Source organism: Gymnoscopelus microlampas (assembly GCF_963454915.1).
Source record: "Gymnoscopelus microlampas genome assembly, chromosome: 9".
In the NCBI taxonomy this organism is placed as follows: Eukaryota; Metazoa; Chordata; class Actinopteri; order Myctophiformes; family Myctophidae; genus Gymnoscopelus; species Gymnoscopelus microlampas.
Genome location: NC_139946.1, coordinates 8,269,461 through 8,283,512, shown reverse-complemented (window position 1 = coordinate 8,283,512; position 14,052 = coordinate 8,269,461). Strand labels below are relative to the sequence as shown.

The window sequence follows — 14,052 nt, the reverse complement described above, 5'->3', positions numbered from 1 at the left end:
TTTACCCATTAATACCTGAAGCCATTACTACAAATGTCTTCTAAATCCCAGCAGTATTCTGAAAAAAAAACATATGTTTCTATATCAGTGGTTCTCAAACTTTTTCATGTCAAGGACCCCCAAAATTATATGTATTTGGCCGCTGACCACATCTCAAAATATATTGTTCCAGGGACCCCCCAGAAGCAAAGATTTGAGTTAAAAATGTTCGCTTTAAAACAATATATATTCAAAGATTTGTACACATTTTCACGATTTTTCAAAAATAGCAGATCTACATGCTCATAGCGCGGCACTCGGTGCCGCGCTATGAGCTTGTAGATCTGCTATTTTTGAATAGCCCAAAGTGTAAAATAATGCTTTTTAGCTCAAATCAAAAAGTGACACAGATGCGTTCCAGGTCTTAATGGGTTAATTCAGAAAAACGTGTCCACGCCTTCGTCTCCTCCAGGTTGGGACTACTGTCACGCACTTCTCATCGGGATCCCTAGCAAAGAGCCTTCAAAAGCTCTCCAGTATATTCAGAACAGCGCCGCTAGGATCCTGATGAGAGTACGCAAACACAAACACATAAACACCCATCGTCCGTTCACTCCACTGGCTTCCCCTCTCTCTTCCCGGACCGAATACTTGATAATATCGCTGTTGACTCATCAGTGCATCCACGGCAACGCTCCTTCCTACCTCTAGGAATTAGTTCTCCCCACAACCCTCGACCCGCAACCTCCGCTCTTCAAACACTAACCTCCTCAAAACCCCCTAAGACCAACCTACGTACCATGGGTGACCAGGCTTTCTGCTCGGCCGCCCCCCGAACTGTGGAACCTGAGAGCACCACAGTCGGTTGACTCTTTGAAGAGAGGACTAAACCCATTTTTTCACCCAGTGCCAATTGCCTATGTAATCATGGGCGCTACTCTCCCTCTGCCAGCCTAGGGAGAGCACAGAACTGAGCTCCGGCCTCCTTCAATGCGTGAAGAGCTAGCAAGCCGCTTCTTATCACCTGACAGGGGGGGAGTTTCCCTGGTAGGACGTAGCGCGTGGAAGGAACACGTTATTCCAACCAGTTCCTTTCCCCTCCGTCAGGCGCCATCAGGCAGTATAGAGACCAGGATTACTGCATGTTTTTTTGTGAGGGCACCTACCCTAGGGGACACGGGGAGAACATGCAAACTCCACACAGAAAGACCTACCTTTTTAGCAAAGCATTTGTTTAGCTACACTGGTTTTACCTCGAGGCTTTATGCCCTCTTGTTTTAACCCATTAAGACCTGGAACTGTGTCATTTTTAGATTTGAGCTAAAAAGCATTATTTTACACTTTGGGCTATTCAAAAAATAGCAGATATACAAGCTCGTAGCGCGGCACCGAGTGCCGCGCTACGAGCTTGTAGATCTGCTATTTTTGAAAAATCGTGAAAATGTGTGCAAATCTTTGAATATATATATTTTTAAAGCGAACATTTTTAACTCAAATCTTTGCTTCTGGGGGGTCCCTGGAACAAAATATTTTGATGGGGGTCCACGGCCAAATACATATCATTTTGGGGGTCCGTGACATGAAAAAGATTGAGCACCACTGATATAGAAACATACGTTTTTGAGAATACTGTTGAGATTTAGGAGACATGTAGAATCGGCTTCAGGTCTCAATGGGTTAAATGTTTTGTTTCGGTTTCTTCATCCTCACAGATGCAACCTATATGAAGACTGAGAGCTGATGACAGCTCATTACAAATGACACGCGTGTTATATATGTTTTACACGGCCAACAGACGGGGGAACACACGCAGGGTTCATCGTGCACATATATACGTACATACCTCGGCACACATTCCCGTTGTCGGGTTCGAATCCGGCCTTGCAGCTGCAGCTGCCGATAGGCACCATCCATTCGCCGTCCCCGTTGCAGTACAGCTTAATGGGCACGTCCACTTCCTCCGCGTTGGAGATGCAGCTTCCCCTCGCGATGACCAGCGAGGTGGACTCTGCTCCCGTCAACGTCTAGAGGCACACACGTCCAAACCAGAAACCATTTTTAATGTCGAGTCGTCTTTGACCCATTAACACAGGGAAAGCATCTGTCATTTTAGATTTTAACCACTTTAACCTTTATTTTATACTTTGGCTATTAAAAAATCACACCCAGTGTGAAGTGGGCGGTGTGTGGTCATCACAACATGACTCACTTAAAAAAAAGGATAAATTACGTCCATACTGCTATTCATAGGGCTGCACATGTGTCATGTGTTTCGCTAGCCAATCACAGTCCTGAATTTGCAAAGTCAGCCAATCACATTACAGTTAGTGGTGATGACACTAGCTGTAATGTGATTGGCTGACTTTGCAAAAGTATCGATTTGCATTAACAATGGAAGGGTTAGGGGGTATACAATGCGTTGTAGACTATTGGCCAATAACGGTGCAGGATTGGTCAGTGTCCAAAACTCACTTATAGGGGGCGGCTACACCGCAATTTTTGAATAATCGTGAAGATGTGTCCAAAACTTTGAATATATATATTTCTAATCAAACTCAAATCCTTGCTTCTGGGGGTCCCTGGGACAACATATTTTGACTTGAGATGGCGGTCCGCGGCCAAATACATTTAATTTGGGGGGTCCTTGACATGAAAAGGTTTGAGAACCACTGATTATAGCAACATACGTTTTTTCTAAAAAAAAAAAGTGTTAGGATTTAGAAGACATTTGTAGAATCCCCCAGAAGCAAAGATTTGAGTTAAAAAATGTCACTTTAAAAATAAATAGATATTCAAAGATTTGCACAAAATTTTCATGATTTAAAAAAAAATAGCAGATCTACAAGCTCATAGCACGGCACTCGGTGCTGCGCTACGAGCTTGCATAACCGCTGTTTTCTCTCTTTTTGTCTGTAAAGCGGGCGCTTAGCGAGTGTTCATTCATACCTCGGGGAAGAGGGCAAAGTTCTGCACCACGCTGGGACACTTCTTGTAGAACACCCTGACGGCCAGCAGGGACATGCAGGCGCCAAGGTCCTGGAAGGCCAGGTGGAAGCCCTTGCCTCGGGACAGTGGGCCGAAGCTCCTCACCTCCGTGTTTACCTTCATCAGCCTCCCCCCGAAATCCACCTGGGAGAAACTCTCGTCCGCCGCGATGGTGTCCACCTGTGTGTGTGAGAGAGAGAGAGAGAGAGAGAGAGAGAGAGAGAGAATATAAGGTGGAGCATTTCCAATTTTCAATACTTTCACTTCTACTCCACTACATCCAGTGGCGTGCACAGACATTTTGAGGGGCAGGTGCTCAAGTAAATTATACTTTTTTTTTGTTTACTTGGTCTGCTCTTTTTTCCCTCTACAAATAGCCGATCTACAAGTTCACAACGCCTCGCAGCGCGAGGCGTTGTGAGCTTGTAGATCGGCTATTTTTGGCTAAAGTTCTCCTCAGAAAAGGGATCCTTGGTTTCGAGTGGTTATGGTAAAAGAAAAATCATATCACATAAAGATTTGGCCGGACCCCCTGTAGTAACTCTGAGGACCCCCTAGGGGTCCCGGACCCCCTGTTGAAGACCCCTGCTGTAAACTGAAAAAAAAAACACTTTTTTTTTTTTTTCCCAAAAGGGCACTTCTGGTCAAGAGGGCAAAGGGCAGGTGCTCTAGCACCACCTAGAGTCTATCTGTGCACGTCCCTGACTACATCTCAGAGGCAAATGTTGTACTATTACTCCACTCCAATGATTTGCATCTAACTATTACAAAACATACACGAACCACTTCAGCCCTACATATACTTCAGCTATTTGAAAATAGCCGATCTACAAGCTCTGAAACAGGACGAGTACGAATGAGCACTTTTACTTTTGGTACTTTAAGTGTATTTTGATGGCAATATACTTTTGTACTTTTGCATACATTTTAAATACCGGAGTTTTACTTGTTATAGTCGTATTTCCACATTGCGGTATTGAGTACTTCTTCCGTCACAGTAGGAAGCAGTGTTGTTGATTTCGTCGACTAAAACTATGGCGAAAAATGTCTGTCGACTACCTCTTTTCACTGACGAAAACGAGAAAAAAAAGCAATAAAAACTAAGCTATGATGACTGTCTAAAACTATGACTGACTATTTCGTCAACAAATAAAAACTAGACTAAAATGTTTGGGAGGGACTATAGTGGAGAAGAGATCCAGTAGAACTAAAGACAAGTCATCATGGGTGCGCGCGGGTGTCACAGACCGAAAATAGCCAATCTACAAGCGCTGCGACGCGTTGTGAGCTTGTAGATCGGCTATTTTCAGCATGCAGCCAAAGTGTAAATCAGCCATTTCCATGGCATCACGCCCCCGCCAAAAACAAAACTTTCGATATTTAGTCGACTAAAACTAGACTAAAAGTAAAACATTTCAGGTGACTAAAATGTGACTAAAACTAAACAGAATTTTATTCAAAAGTCTATATGACAACTAAAACTAAATCTAAATGTGCTGTCAAAATCAACACCGGTAGGAAGCAAGGGCAGGAAGGACATGGTCACTGAAGCCCCCCTCCCCTCCCCTCCCCTCCGACTACCTAACAACCTCACTGTGTGTGTCTGCTCTCTATCAGCTCATCAGCTCATCTTTACATCATTCTATCCATCTGTCTGGCTATCGGGTCCTCTGCTATAATCGCTCCGGGTTCACCTTGCTCCGTTTAGTTCTCATCTGTCTGTCTGTGGGTGATTGTAGCCTCTCTCTCTCTCTCTCTCTCTCTCTCTCTCTCCCTACTGTTATTTAGTTTTAGTCATAGTCGTTTGTAATAAAATCCTGTTGAGTTTGACTAAAAGTTTTAGTATTTTAGTCATCTGAAATGTTTTACTTTTGGTCTAGTTTTAGTCGACTAAATATCATAAAATGTGTTTTTTGGCGGGGCCGTGATGGCATCGAAATGATTCACACCTATTAATAGCTGTATGGCGAAAATAGCCGATCTACAAGCTCACAAGGGGGCAGTGTCTCAGGGGTAGAGTGGCCGGGGTAGAGTGAACTGGAAACCGCAAGGTTCCCAGTTCGATCCCGGGGCTGGGGGCGCTCCCCTAGAGTTAGTGTCGAAGTGTCCTTGAGCAAGACGCTGAACCCCTAATTGCTCCCGATGAGCAGGTTGGTGCCTTGCATGGTTTCCTCTGCCATCGGTGTATGAATGTGTGTGTGAATGGGTTAATGGCACAATCAATGTAAAGCGCTTTGGATAAAGGCGCTGTATACATTTTGAAAATGTACCATTTTCATAGATTTCATAGATAGCTGGATTCAAGTTAGGGGTGTGCCGATACACTAATTTCACCAAACGATACGATACGATATTTGGCTCACAACTTCGATACGATATCGATACGATACGATACGCACTTTTTTATTATGAAAATATATGGGGGAGAAAAAAAGCAAATGCAAACAAATAATTCTGTTTTTGCATTATTCAGACATGCAAACTTGTAGCTTTTCAGCTACAATAGCCGTTTTTAATCCAAATAGGGCAATAGTCTGACCCGAAAAAACAACAACATGTTGTCACCCTTTTCACCTCGGGGCTGTTTGCATGCCTGATTATTATTATTGTAGTTTTATTGTAGTAAAACTACAATAAAACTTTTTTTCTAACCTATTTTTCCCCCCAAAACGATACATATCGTCACGAAAACGTATCGCGATATATCGTGGTTAATGTGTATTTTCAGATAGTTAACCCTTTAAACCCTCAATAGTCAGTCAACTTGACCATTGGCTCTGTACTCGGTCCGCTCTTTTCCCCCGACTCTCACCGACTCTCCGAAAATAGCCGATCTATTAGTAGATCTGCTATTTTCAGGTAATGTTCCCCACCACCACCAGGGGGGTAGGCGTGTCTACCTTGAGGAAGGGGGCGTTGGCCCAGTACTCCACGCCCTTGACGCCCTCCGACACGGCCCGGTCGGCCTCCAGGTGGTACAGGTTGAAGGTCTCCTTGCACGAGCCCAGCACGCTGGGGATGGAGGCGCAGTCGCGCACGGTGAAGCGGATCTCCACGTAGACGCGCTGGGCGGCTCGGCGGTCCACGTACGTGGTGAGCAGCCAGTTGTTCTGGCTGGGCTCGAACACGTTGCACACCTGGTACGTCCGGATGGTGTTCAGGTTCTCGTCGTAGCCGCTCACCTCCTCCCACTGAGGGGGGGGAGGGGAGGGGAGAGGAGAGGCGATGATTAATGGGTTTATAGTGGCCTGACACACATTAACCCTTTAAGACCGGGGAACGCATCTGTGTAACCACTTTATCCATATTTTATACTTTTGGCTATTCAAAAATAGCAGATCTACAAGCTCATAGCGCGGCACCGAGTGCCGCGCTATGAGCTTGTAGATCTGCTATTTCTTTTTAAATTGTGTTTTTTTTTTTTGCAAATCTTTGAATATATATCTATAAAGCAATTGTTTTTTACTCAAATCTTTGCTTCTGGGGGTCCCTGGAACATTTTTTTTTTTTAGATGGGGGTCCGTAGCCAAATACATATCGTTGTGGGGCTCCTTGACACTGACATTAATATGCAACGTAAGTGTTTCAGAAAACGGCTTTAAACTGATTTAGAAGACATGTGTAGAATCCCCCAGAAGCAATAACATTTTAGTTAGAAACGCCCGCTTTAAATATATATATATATATATATATTCAAAGATTTGCACAAAATTGTTCACGATTTTTCAAAAATAGCAGATCTACAAGCTCATAGCGCGGCACTCGGTGACGCGCTATGAGCTTGTAGATCTGCTATTTTTGAATAGCCCAACGAAATCTAAAAATGACACACGTGATGCGTTCTCAGGTCTTAAAGAGTTAAACTTTCCTTCTCTCTCTCTCTCTCTCCCAAAAGCCCTTCCACCTTCCCTCGCTCGCTCTATTTCTCTGCTCTCCCCCTTGTTCTGTTCTGGCCGAGGAGCAGCCATTCATCACAATTAGAGCCAGTGGCCTCACGTGAGCGCATGTGCATGTGCATGTGCACACAGCAAAACATATATATCGTCTGGCAGAAAACCATACCTCCATATTTGATCTTTTTTTATGTTCTTATATAAATCAATGCTATTTGCTCATTGTATACTTTGTCGTACAGCTGTGTTGTGCAAAGCGGTGAAGCCCTCAAGCCCTACTGTGTTGTACGGCGAATAGTGAAAATAGTGGAAAAAATAGCGGATCTTGTAGATCCCGATCTCCAGAGAAAACGTTGTCATAGCACGTTTTGCAGAAACGTACGGTGAGAACATTTTTTTGTCCCAAAAACGTTGCATTTGAACGGGGTGCGCAGATGAGAACCATGTAGGGTCAATCGGCGATTTTACGTTGCATACTAACGAACCCTAAACCTAACCCTAACCCCAACCCCAACCCTAAAACTAACCCCTAACCCTAACCCTAAAACTAACCCCTAACCCTAACCCTAAAACTAACCCCTAACCCTAAAACTAACCCCTAACCCTAACCCCTAAAGAAAAACGTTGAAATGCAACGAAAATGTAAAAATGTGAAAAAGTAACGTTTTTTGGTCCAAAAACGTTGTTATTGAACGTTTCCGGAAAAACGTTCCATAACAAACGTTTTCCCCTGGAGACTGGGTTGGTTATTTTCCCTATTTTGTCACCACTGGAACGCAGGTCATTCCATTTCCTGTGAGGTTTTGGACATACAGGTATAAGGTTTTCACCCGACAGCAGACAGCAACAATATACATACATGTACATGTCATGTACATATACATATATTAGACACACACACACACACACACACACACACACACACACACACACACACACACACACACACACACACACACACACACACACACACACACACACACCCACCTAGTCCATCAACAAAAAAACTGTGACACCAAAGAGCCAGAGAAGCCATATTCTAATGTACAGTATTGTATGCTAATTTGTTCTATTCACTGTACAGTAGTATTCTCTGTGTGTGTGTGTGTGTGTGTGTGTGTGTGTGTGTGTGTGTGTGTGTGTGTGTGTGTGTGTGTGTGTGTGTGTGTGTGTGTGTGTGTGTGTGTGTGTGTGTGTGTGTGTGTGTGTGTGTGTGTGTGTGTGTGTGTGCGTGTGTGTGTGTATTCTGCTGTATTCATCACCATTCTGTTCTGCATCAATATTGGGTAATTGGTGTCACCTTGGCGCTGTAATTAAGATTTTGACAGACTTGTTAATGGAGCACTGTAAAGTGTACTCAAACTGCTGCCTTCCCAGGGGCATGCGCGCACACACACACACACACACACACACACACACACACACACACACACACACACACACACACACACACACACACACACACACACCTATTTGCTCTTACCCCATTGGCTGGGAATGATATCCAGCCCAGCTCAGCTGTGGCTGTCCTTGTATCCATCACTGTCTCTGTTAGAGAGAGAGAGAGAGAGAGAGAGAGAGAGAGAGAGAGAGAGGGGAGGGAGGAAAATCAGTTTAAGTCTGTTTGTAAGCAAACACAATTACACCATATTGATACTGAAGACATAGGGGCTGGGCAATAAATCAATATATAGATATTGTGATATGAGACTAGATCTATGGTCTGTGATGTTGGATATCGTAATATCATGATATGGCATAAGTGTTGTCTTTTCCTGTTTATTATTATTATTATTATTATTTACTAGACCATACCCGGTGAAGGGCGCAGACGAAAGTCGTTGCAAACGTGGGGTTAATGCACGTCCTGTCGCGCGGTTTCTCCCCCGCGCGCGTCCCGTCGTGGCACCCCCCCCCCCCCCCCCCCCCCGGTCGCTCCCGCCGCGGCAAGAGCCATATGAAATCCGTTTTATTTTTTTCCCAAATTCTGTTTTTTCCATTTTAATATTTCTGAATTCTGTATTTTGCTTTTTATGCTCATTTTTACCATAAAAAAAGTGTCTGGTAAGTGGAAATGAATAAATGTTCAAGATATAACAGTCCACACATGTCTCTGAAAGAAATCTACACAATTCCAAATCTTTAATATTTGCAAATGATATGCAAACATAGAACAGTATATAAGTACATTAAATAGCACCAATATAGGCTTGCTATTTTAATATAGCAAAATATAAATATAAAAACGGATATATAAATACTATGTTGTTATAGTTCTATATATATATATATATATATATATATATATATATATATATACAATTTGCTATATAAAATAGCAAAATAGGCTTGCTATTTTCTGTTGCCCTGCAGCAGGCTTGAGTATATTTTTTGATGGCATTTTACACCACTAACAACATTAATCAGAGAATCACACGTCTTTGTCACAACTCGTGTTTTGTCTTTTTGTAGTTTTATTTTTAACCAACACAGTACAAAGTACTGGACACACAGATGACACACAGGTCATAGATGACACAGGTCATAAACCTGGAAATACAGGAAAATAAACATTGTATTACCATATATTCATAGCATATATGATTCACAATTAAACAGCAGGTAATGTAGCACAGTCTATCACAGTAGAACCGAAATAGCAGAAAATGACTACAATACCCATGAGGCATTCTGAACCATGAGCCAACAACGCGTCGCCCCAGCTACCATTAACTCATTGGCTGCCAGCTTTTTGAATTTTTACCTACAGCTGGCTGCCAGACTTTTTCAATGAGAAAAAAAAAGCACTTAGGAGCCGAGATACATAATTTTTAAGTTTTCAGTTATAAGGAAGTGTCTGGGAGCAAAACTCTTCGGAAAATCATATCTCCTTGGTCTTTGGGTTTTTTTGAAAAATTAAAAAAAAAAAAAAAAAAAAAAAAAAAAACTTTTATTTTGGAAAATTTTTTTTTTTGAAAGAACGCAGATCTGCGTCAATGGCAGCCAACGGGCTTTTGCGCAAATGAACGCAGATCTGCGTCAATGGCAGCCAATGTGTTAAGTTACAGTGTCCAAGTTACAATACACAAAATACACCAAAATAATACTTTTCAATGGACTACTTGGGTAGCACTGATAATATTAACCACAATAAGGTTCATAAAGTTTGTTGATGAAATGTTTACATTGTTGATTAAGTCACGATGACGACGTTAGCATTAGCGTTAGCCGCATGCTAGCGCCAAACGTCCGTTAGCTTAGCATCACGCTAACGGCTCATATTAAGTTGGTTTGGCTAATAAACATTAATCCCAACTAACGCCAACACAGTAATGGATGTAAACATACACAGACATGCTTTGGACATTATTATCAGGTTGCATGTTGGTGGTATAGGGTTCGTTTGGTTTGGCCTCGTTTTCATAGACCTCGTTGCTTGTTTCTCTCGCGAAACCTGGCAACGACGCATGCGCAGTTTGATCGGAGACCCAAGACCCCATCCACCCACCCACCGTCAGCTTACTAGAATTATAGTAGGATTATTCTATAGGTAGGTTTCAATAGGTTTCTATTGATAACATTTATATCAAACTGGGGTGCTGAGAAAAGCCTGAGTAGACGTTAAAATGACCCCAAACATGTTTGAAAGTGAAATATCCCTTTAAATAAATACCGAACGTAAAGACTGAAATGTGAGCAGGCCTGAGACATTTTCTCATTCTTTCCGCATTGTACTCGCCCACCATTAGAGAATAGAGATGATGACATCAACCATTTAGATATAAAGAGGTCAATACTGCCTTTAGGAGGCTGGAATGGGTAAATCTGAGAGATTCATTTCAAGGTGAGCAGAGTGCTCAAATCCAACATGTTAAGAAGGAACATGATACGATTGTTGATACAGTAGTTGCCTGTAATCGATACAGCAGATACTTAGTGATAATAGGCGCACAGTTAAAACCTTGGTGTTCATTTATCCATTTGTAACTCTGAGTGTACAAAAGAGAACCCTTTTTCTATCAATTAGTCACCCCATGGATATTTTTTATCCATGGCATTCCTAAGCCAAATAGTTTGATGACCGGCAGTAGTTCCGGTAGGAGACACAAAGAGTCTCCTTTGTGTCTCCTACCGGAACCGCTGCATACCGGTCCGCTGGTCATCGAATTATTGGCTTAGGAATGCGACAAAAACAAATAAATATCCATGAATTCAAGTCTCCATGGGGTGACTAATCCATAGAAACAAATATTTTTGGGGGCTGAACTATCTCTTTAAACATTGCGTGGTGGGGTAAGGGTTTACAGGAATACGTAAAGGATACAAAAAGGTACAGTACATGTGTCTCAACAGAACGATAAGACGCCTCCACCATGTAACATCAAATGGTGTTGTTGGGCGTTGTCACTGTCTGTGCTGTTAAGATGCTGAACTATTCAAAGCTCATTTGCGACACGCATGGACACACTCACTGCCATTACAACGCTGACACAGTTTAACCCCTTCAATCCGGGAACGCATCTGTGTCATTTTAGATTTCTTTGACTATTCAAAAATAGCAGATATACAAGCTCATAGCGCGGCACCGAGTGCCGCACTATGAGCTTGTAGATCTGCTATTTATGAAAAAACGTGATTTTTTTGCAAATCTTTGAATATATTTTTTTTTAAAGCGAACATTTGTAACTCAAATCTTTGCTTCTGGAGGTCCCTGGAACAAAATATTTTACAAATGTTCGCTTTAGAAAATATATTTTCGGGGGGGGCCGCTGGCCTAGCGGTCCAGGCGCATACCACATATGCTGGTAATCCAGCTTTGACAGCGTGTCGCGGGTTCGACTTCCGATCCCGACGACCTTTGCTGTTTTTCACCCCCCCCCCCCATCTCTCTCCCCATTTCCTGTCAGCCCACTATCCTATCAATAAAGGCAGAAAAAGCCCCAAAAAATATAAACATATTAAGAAATAGCAGATTTTGCCTATTAAAAAATCAAGGTATTTTTGAATAGCCAAAGAAATGTTAAAATGACACAGATGCGTTCCCGGTCTTAATGGATTAAGTGGCACACTGACAACACAGGTCCCCAATGTAAATCCCTTTGTAATAAGGCATGGTATAAGAAGATTTAAGCGACATCACACCCAGAGGAAGCCGCAGGCAAACAATTCCCCCGACTCTTGACATCTCTCTCTCTCTCTCTCTCTCTCATCTTCTATAGCACACTCTCTCATTCTGGGTGCAGTGTCTCTCATTAGCTCCCCCACCTTCTCTTCATCATCGCCTGATCGTGTTGCTCGTCACTCTCTCATCCTCTCCAGAGCTTCTCTTTGTGGGGGTCTGGCTCTTTTTAGACCCAGACCCCCAGAACCAGACCTCCCCACAGCCCCCCGAAGGTCAAAGGTCCTTCGACCTCGGGGCAAAAGCTTATCTAAAACTGACGACTTCCATCCGCCTGGTCTGGTTTACCCGCTGGAATACAGCAGCGGTTCTCAACCTGTGGGTCAGGGCCCAACTGGTGGGCCAAAAGACTGCAAAAAGAAAGCTTCTTTCCACGTACGATCAGGTACATGAACGATCTGACAAGAACCAGAACAAACCGAGGCAAAAAGGAAATGCTAAGCTGCACCCTCCCCACGCCCAACCATCCATCCTTTCTTGCACTAACTGTGCCTGAACTGCACCTACTGTGCCTTATCTGCTGTCTATAGAATATACTGTGTTGTTTACACAAAGTTAGGTGGAAGCTACTGAAGACAAAATGCTGGTGGTGTATACCAGTGGTTCTCAAACTTTTTCATGTCAAGGACCCCCAAATTGACACTTATTAGCCCGCGGACCCCCATTTCAAAAGATATGCCAGGGACCCCCATAAGAGAAGATTTTTTACGGCTCTAGTGATTCTCAACAATTTTAATTTCAAGGACCCCCAGTTTGACATGCATTAGGGCTACAGACCCCCATTTCTATCACTTGGACCGCAATTTATATTGTAAAATCTATGTTAATTTAACTCTGAGAGTGTACAAATGGAACCAAATGGACCCGTCAGGGTCCATTTGGTTCCATTTGTACACTCTCAGAGTTACAGACCCATAAGGGTCCATTTGGTGCCTAATCTATCATTTAGCTGGGGACCCCCTGGAACTCCCTCAAGGACCCCTGGGGGTCCTCGGACCCCACTTTGAGAACCAATGGTGTATACAATATACCAAGCTTTTTCTTTATTTTTATGCACATGTAGCCTACATTAGATTTGATGATGCTCTTTTTATTCTCTTTTTGCACTCTCTCTTTAAATCTTATTCTATTGTTATTACTTATGCATTGTCTCAAGGAAGCCGAACCAAAATAAGTCTTACTCTTATGTACCTGTACACAAGATGTAACAATAAAGTACAACCTTGAACCTTGATGCCATGAGGATATTGCAAGTGGGCCCCCAAATAATTGGCAAAACACTACGTTTTTAATGACGATATGACATTAAAATACAAAACAATAGCAGTGTAGAAACAACGTAATGTTCTTTTTTGTTTCAAAACTTGAAAAATGTATTTTTATTCTGATTCCACTTAAAGTTTAAAAACCCTATATACTTGGCTGACCGGGGTCTACACTTAGTCCTCTCTTATGTTCCCCTACATAAGAAACCTCTTCACCCCAGAACAGGGACTCTATAGAGCGTGCCAACGTCTCGTCACCACGGGGGGGTCCACAAAAGGTCGAGAACCACTAGAATCCAGTTTGTCCAACGGTGAAACAAGGAGGCATTTATCAAATGATAAATAATACATGTCCTAAAGTAAACCTATTTTCATGTTGTGTGTGTGTGTTTCAAAAAGAGGCCTGCAACAACACAAAGCTCTATCATTTCACCCACACACTCTCACAGCCTGAGTATAGCCTCATTTACTGTGTTTTCAGCGTTTGGCGGTGTCTAAATTAAGCCTAACTGGTCAAAGCTGTGTGAGTGCAAACAACAGTGCTATTTAGTATCCAGACTGCCAGGAAGAAAAGGCAAACAAACAAACAAACAAATAATGGACTGTTGATCCCTCTAAAACAGTGGTTCTCAACCAGTGGTCCGGGGACCACCAGTGGTCCTTGGCTGGGTACTATAGGGGGTCCCCAGGGAAATTAGTTAACATAGTCACAATAATTTTAACCACTCAGCTTTTGGCTGTTCAAAAATAG

At 42.8% G+C, this 14,052-nt stretch overlaps 1 protein-coding gene across 1 annotated transcript in view; it reads right to left on the bottom strand.

Moving 5' to 3' along the window:
- LOC311052676 (ephrin type-B receptor 1-like) overlaps window positions 1-14,052 on the bottom strand; it is a gene marked incomplete at its 3' end in the record, with an annotated part of 89,757 nt that overhangs the window by 56,269 nt on the left and 19,436 nt on the right. The window contains exons 2-5 of the mRNA XM_084067762.1: window positions 8,341-8,405; window positions 5,865-6,155; window positions 2,926-3,144; window positions 1,823-2,003 (exon numbers count right to left, since the gene is read on the bottom strand). Of these exons, the coding sequence (XP_083923888.1) occupies window positions 1,823-2,003; window positions 2,926-3,144; window positions 5,865-6,155; window positions 8,341-8,405 (756 nt within the window). The remainder of the gene's footprint in view (window positions 1-1,822; window positions 2,004-2,925; window positions 3,145-5,864; window positions 6,156-8,340; window positions 8,406-14,052) is intronic.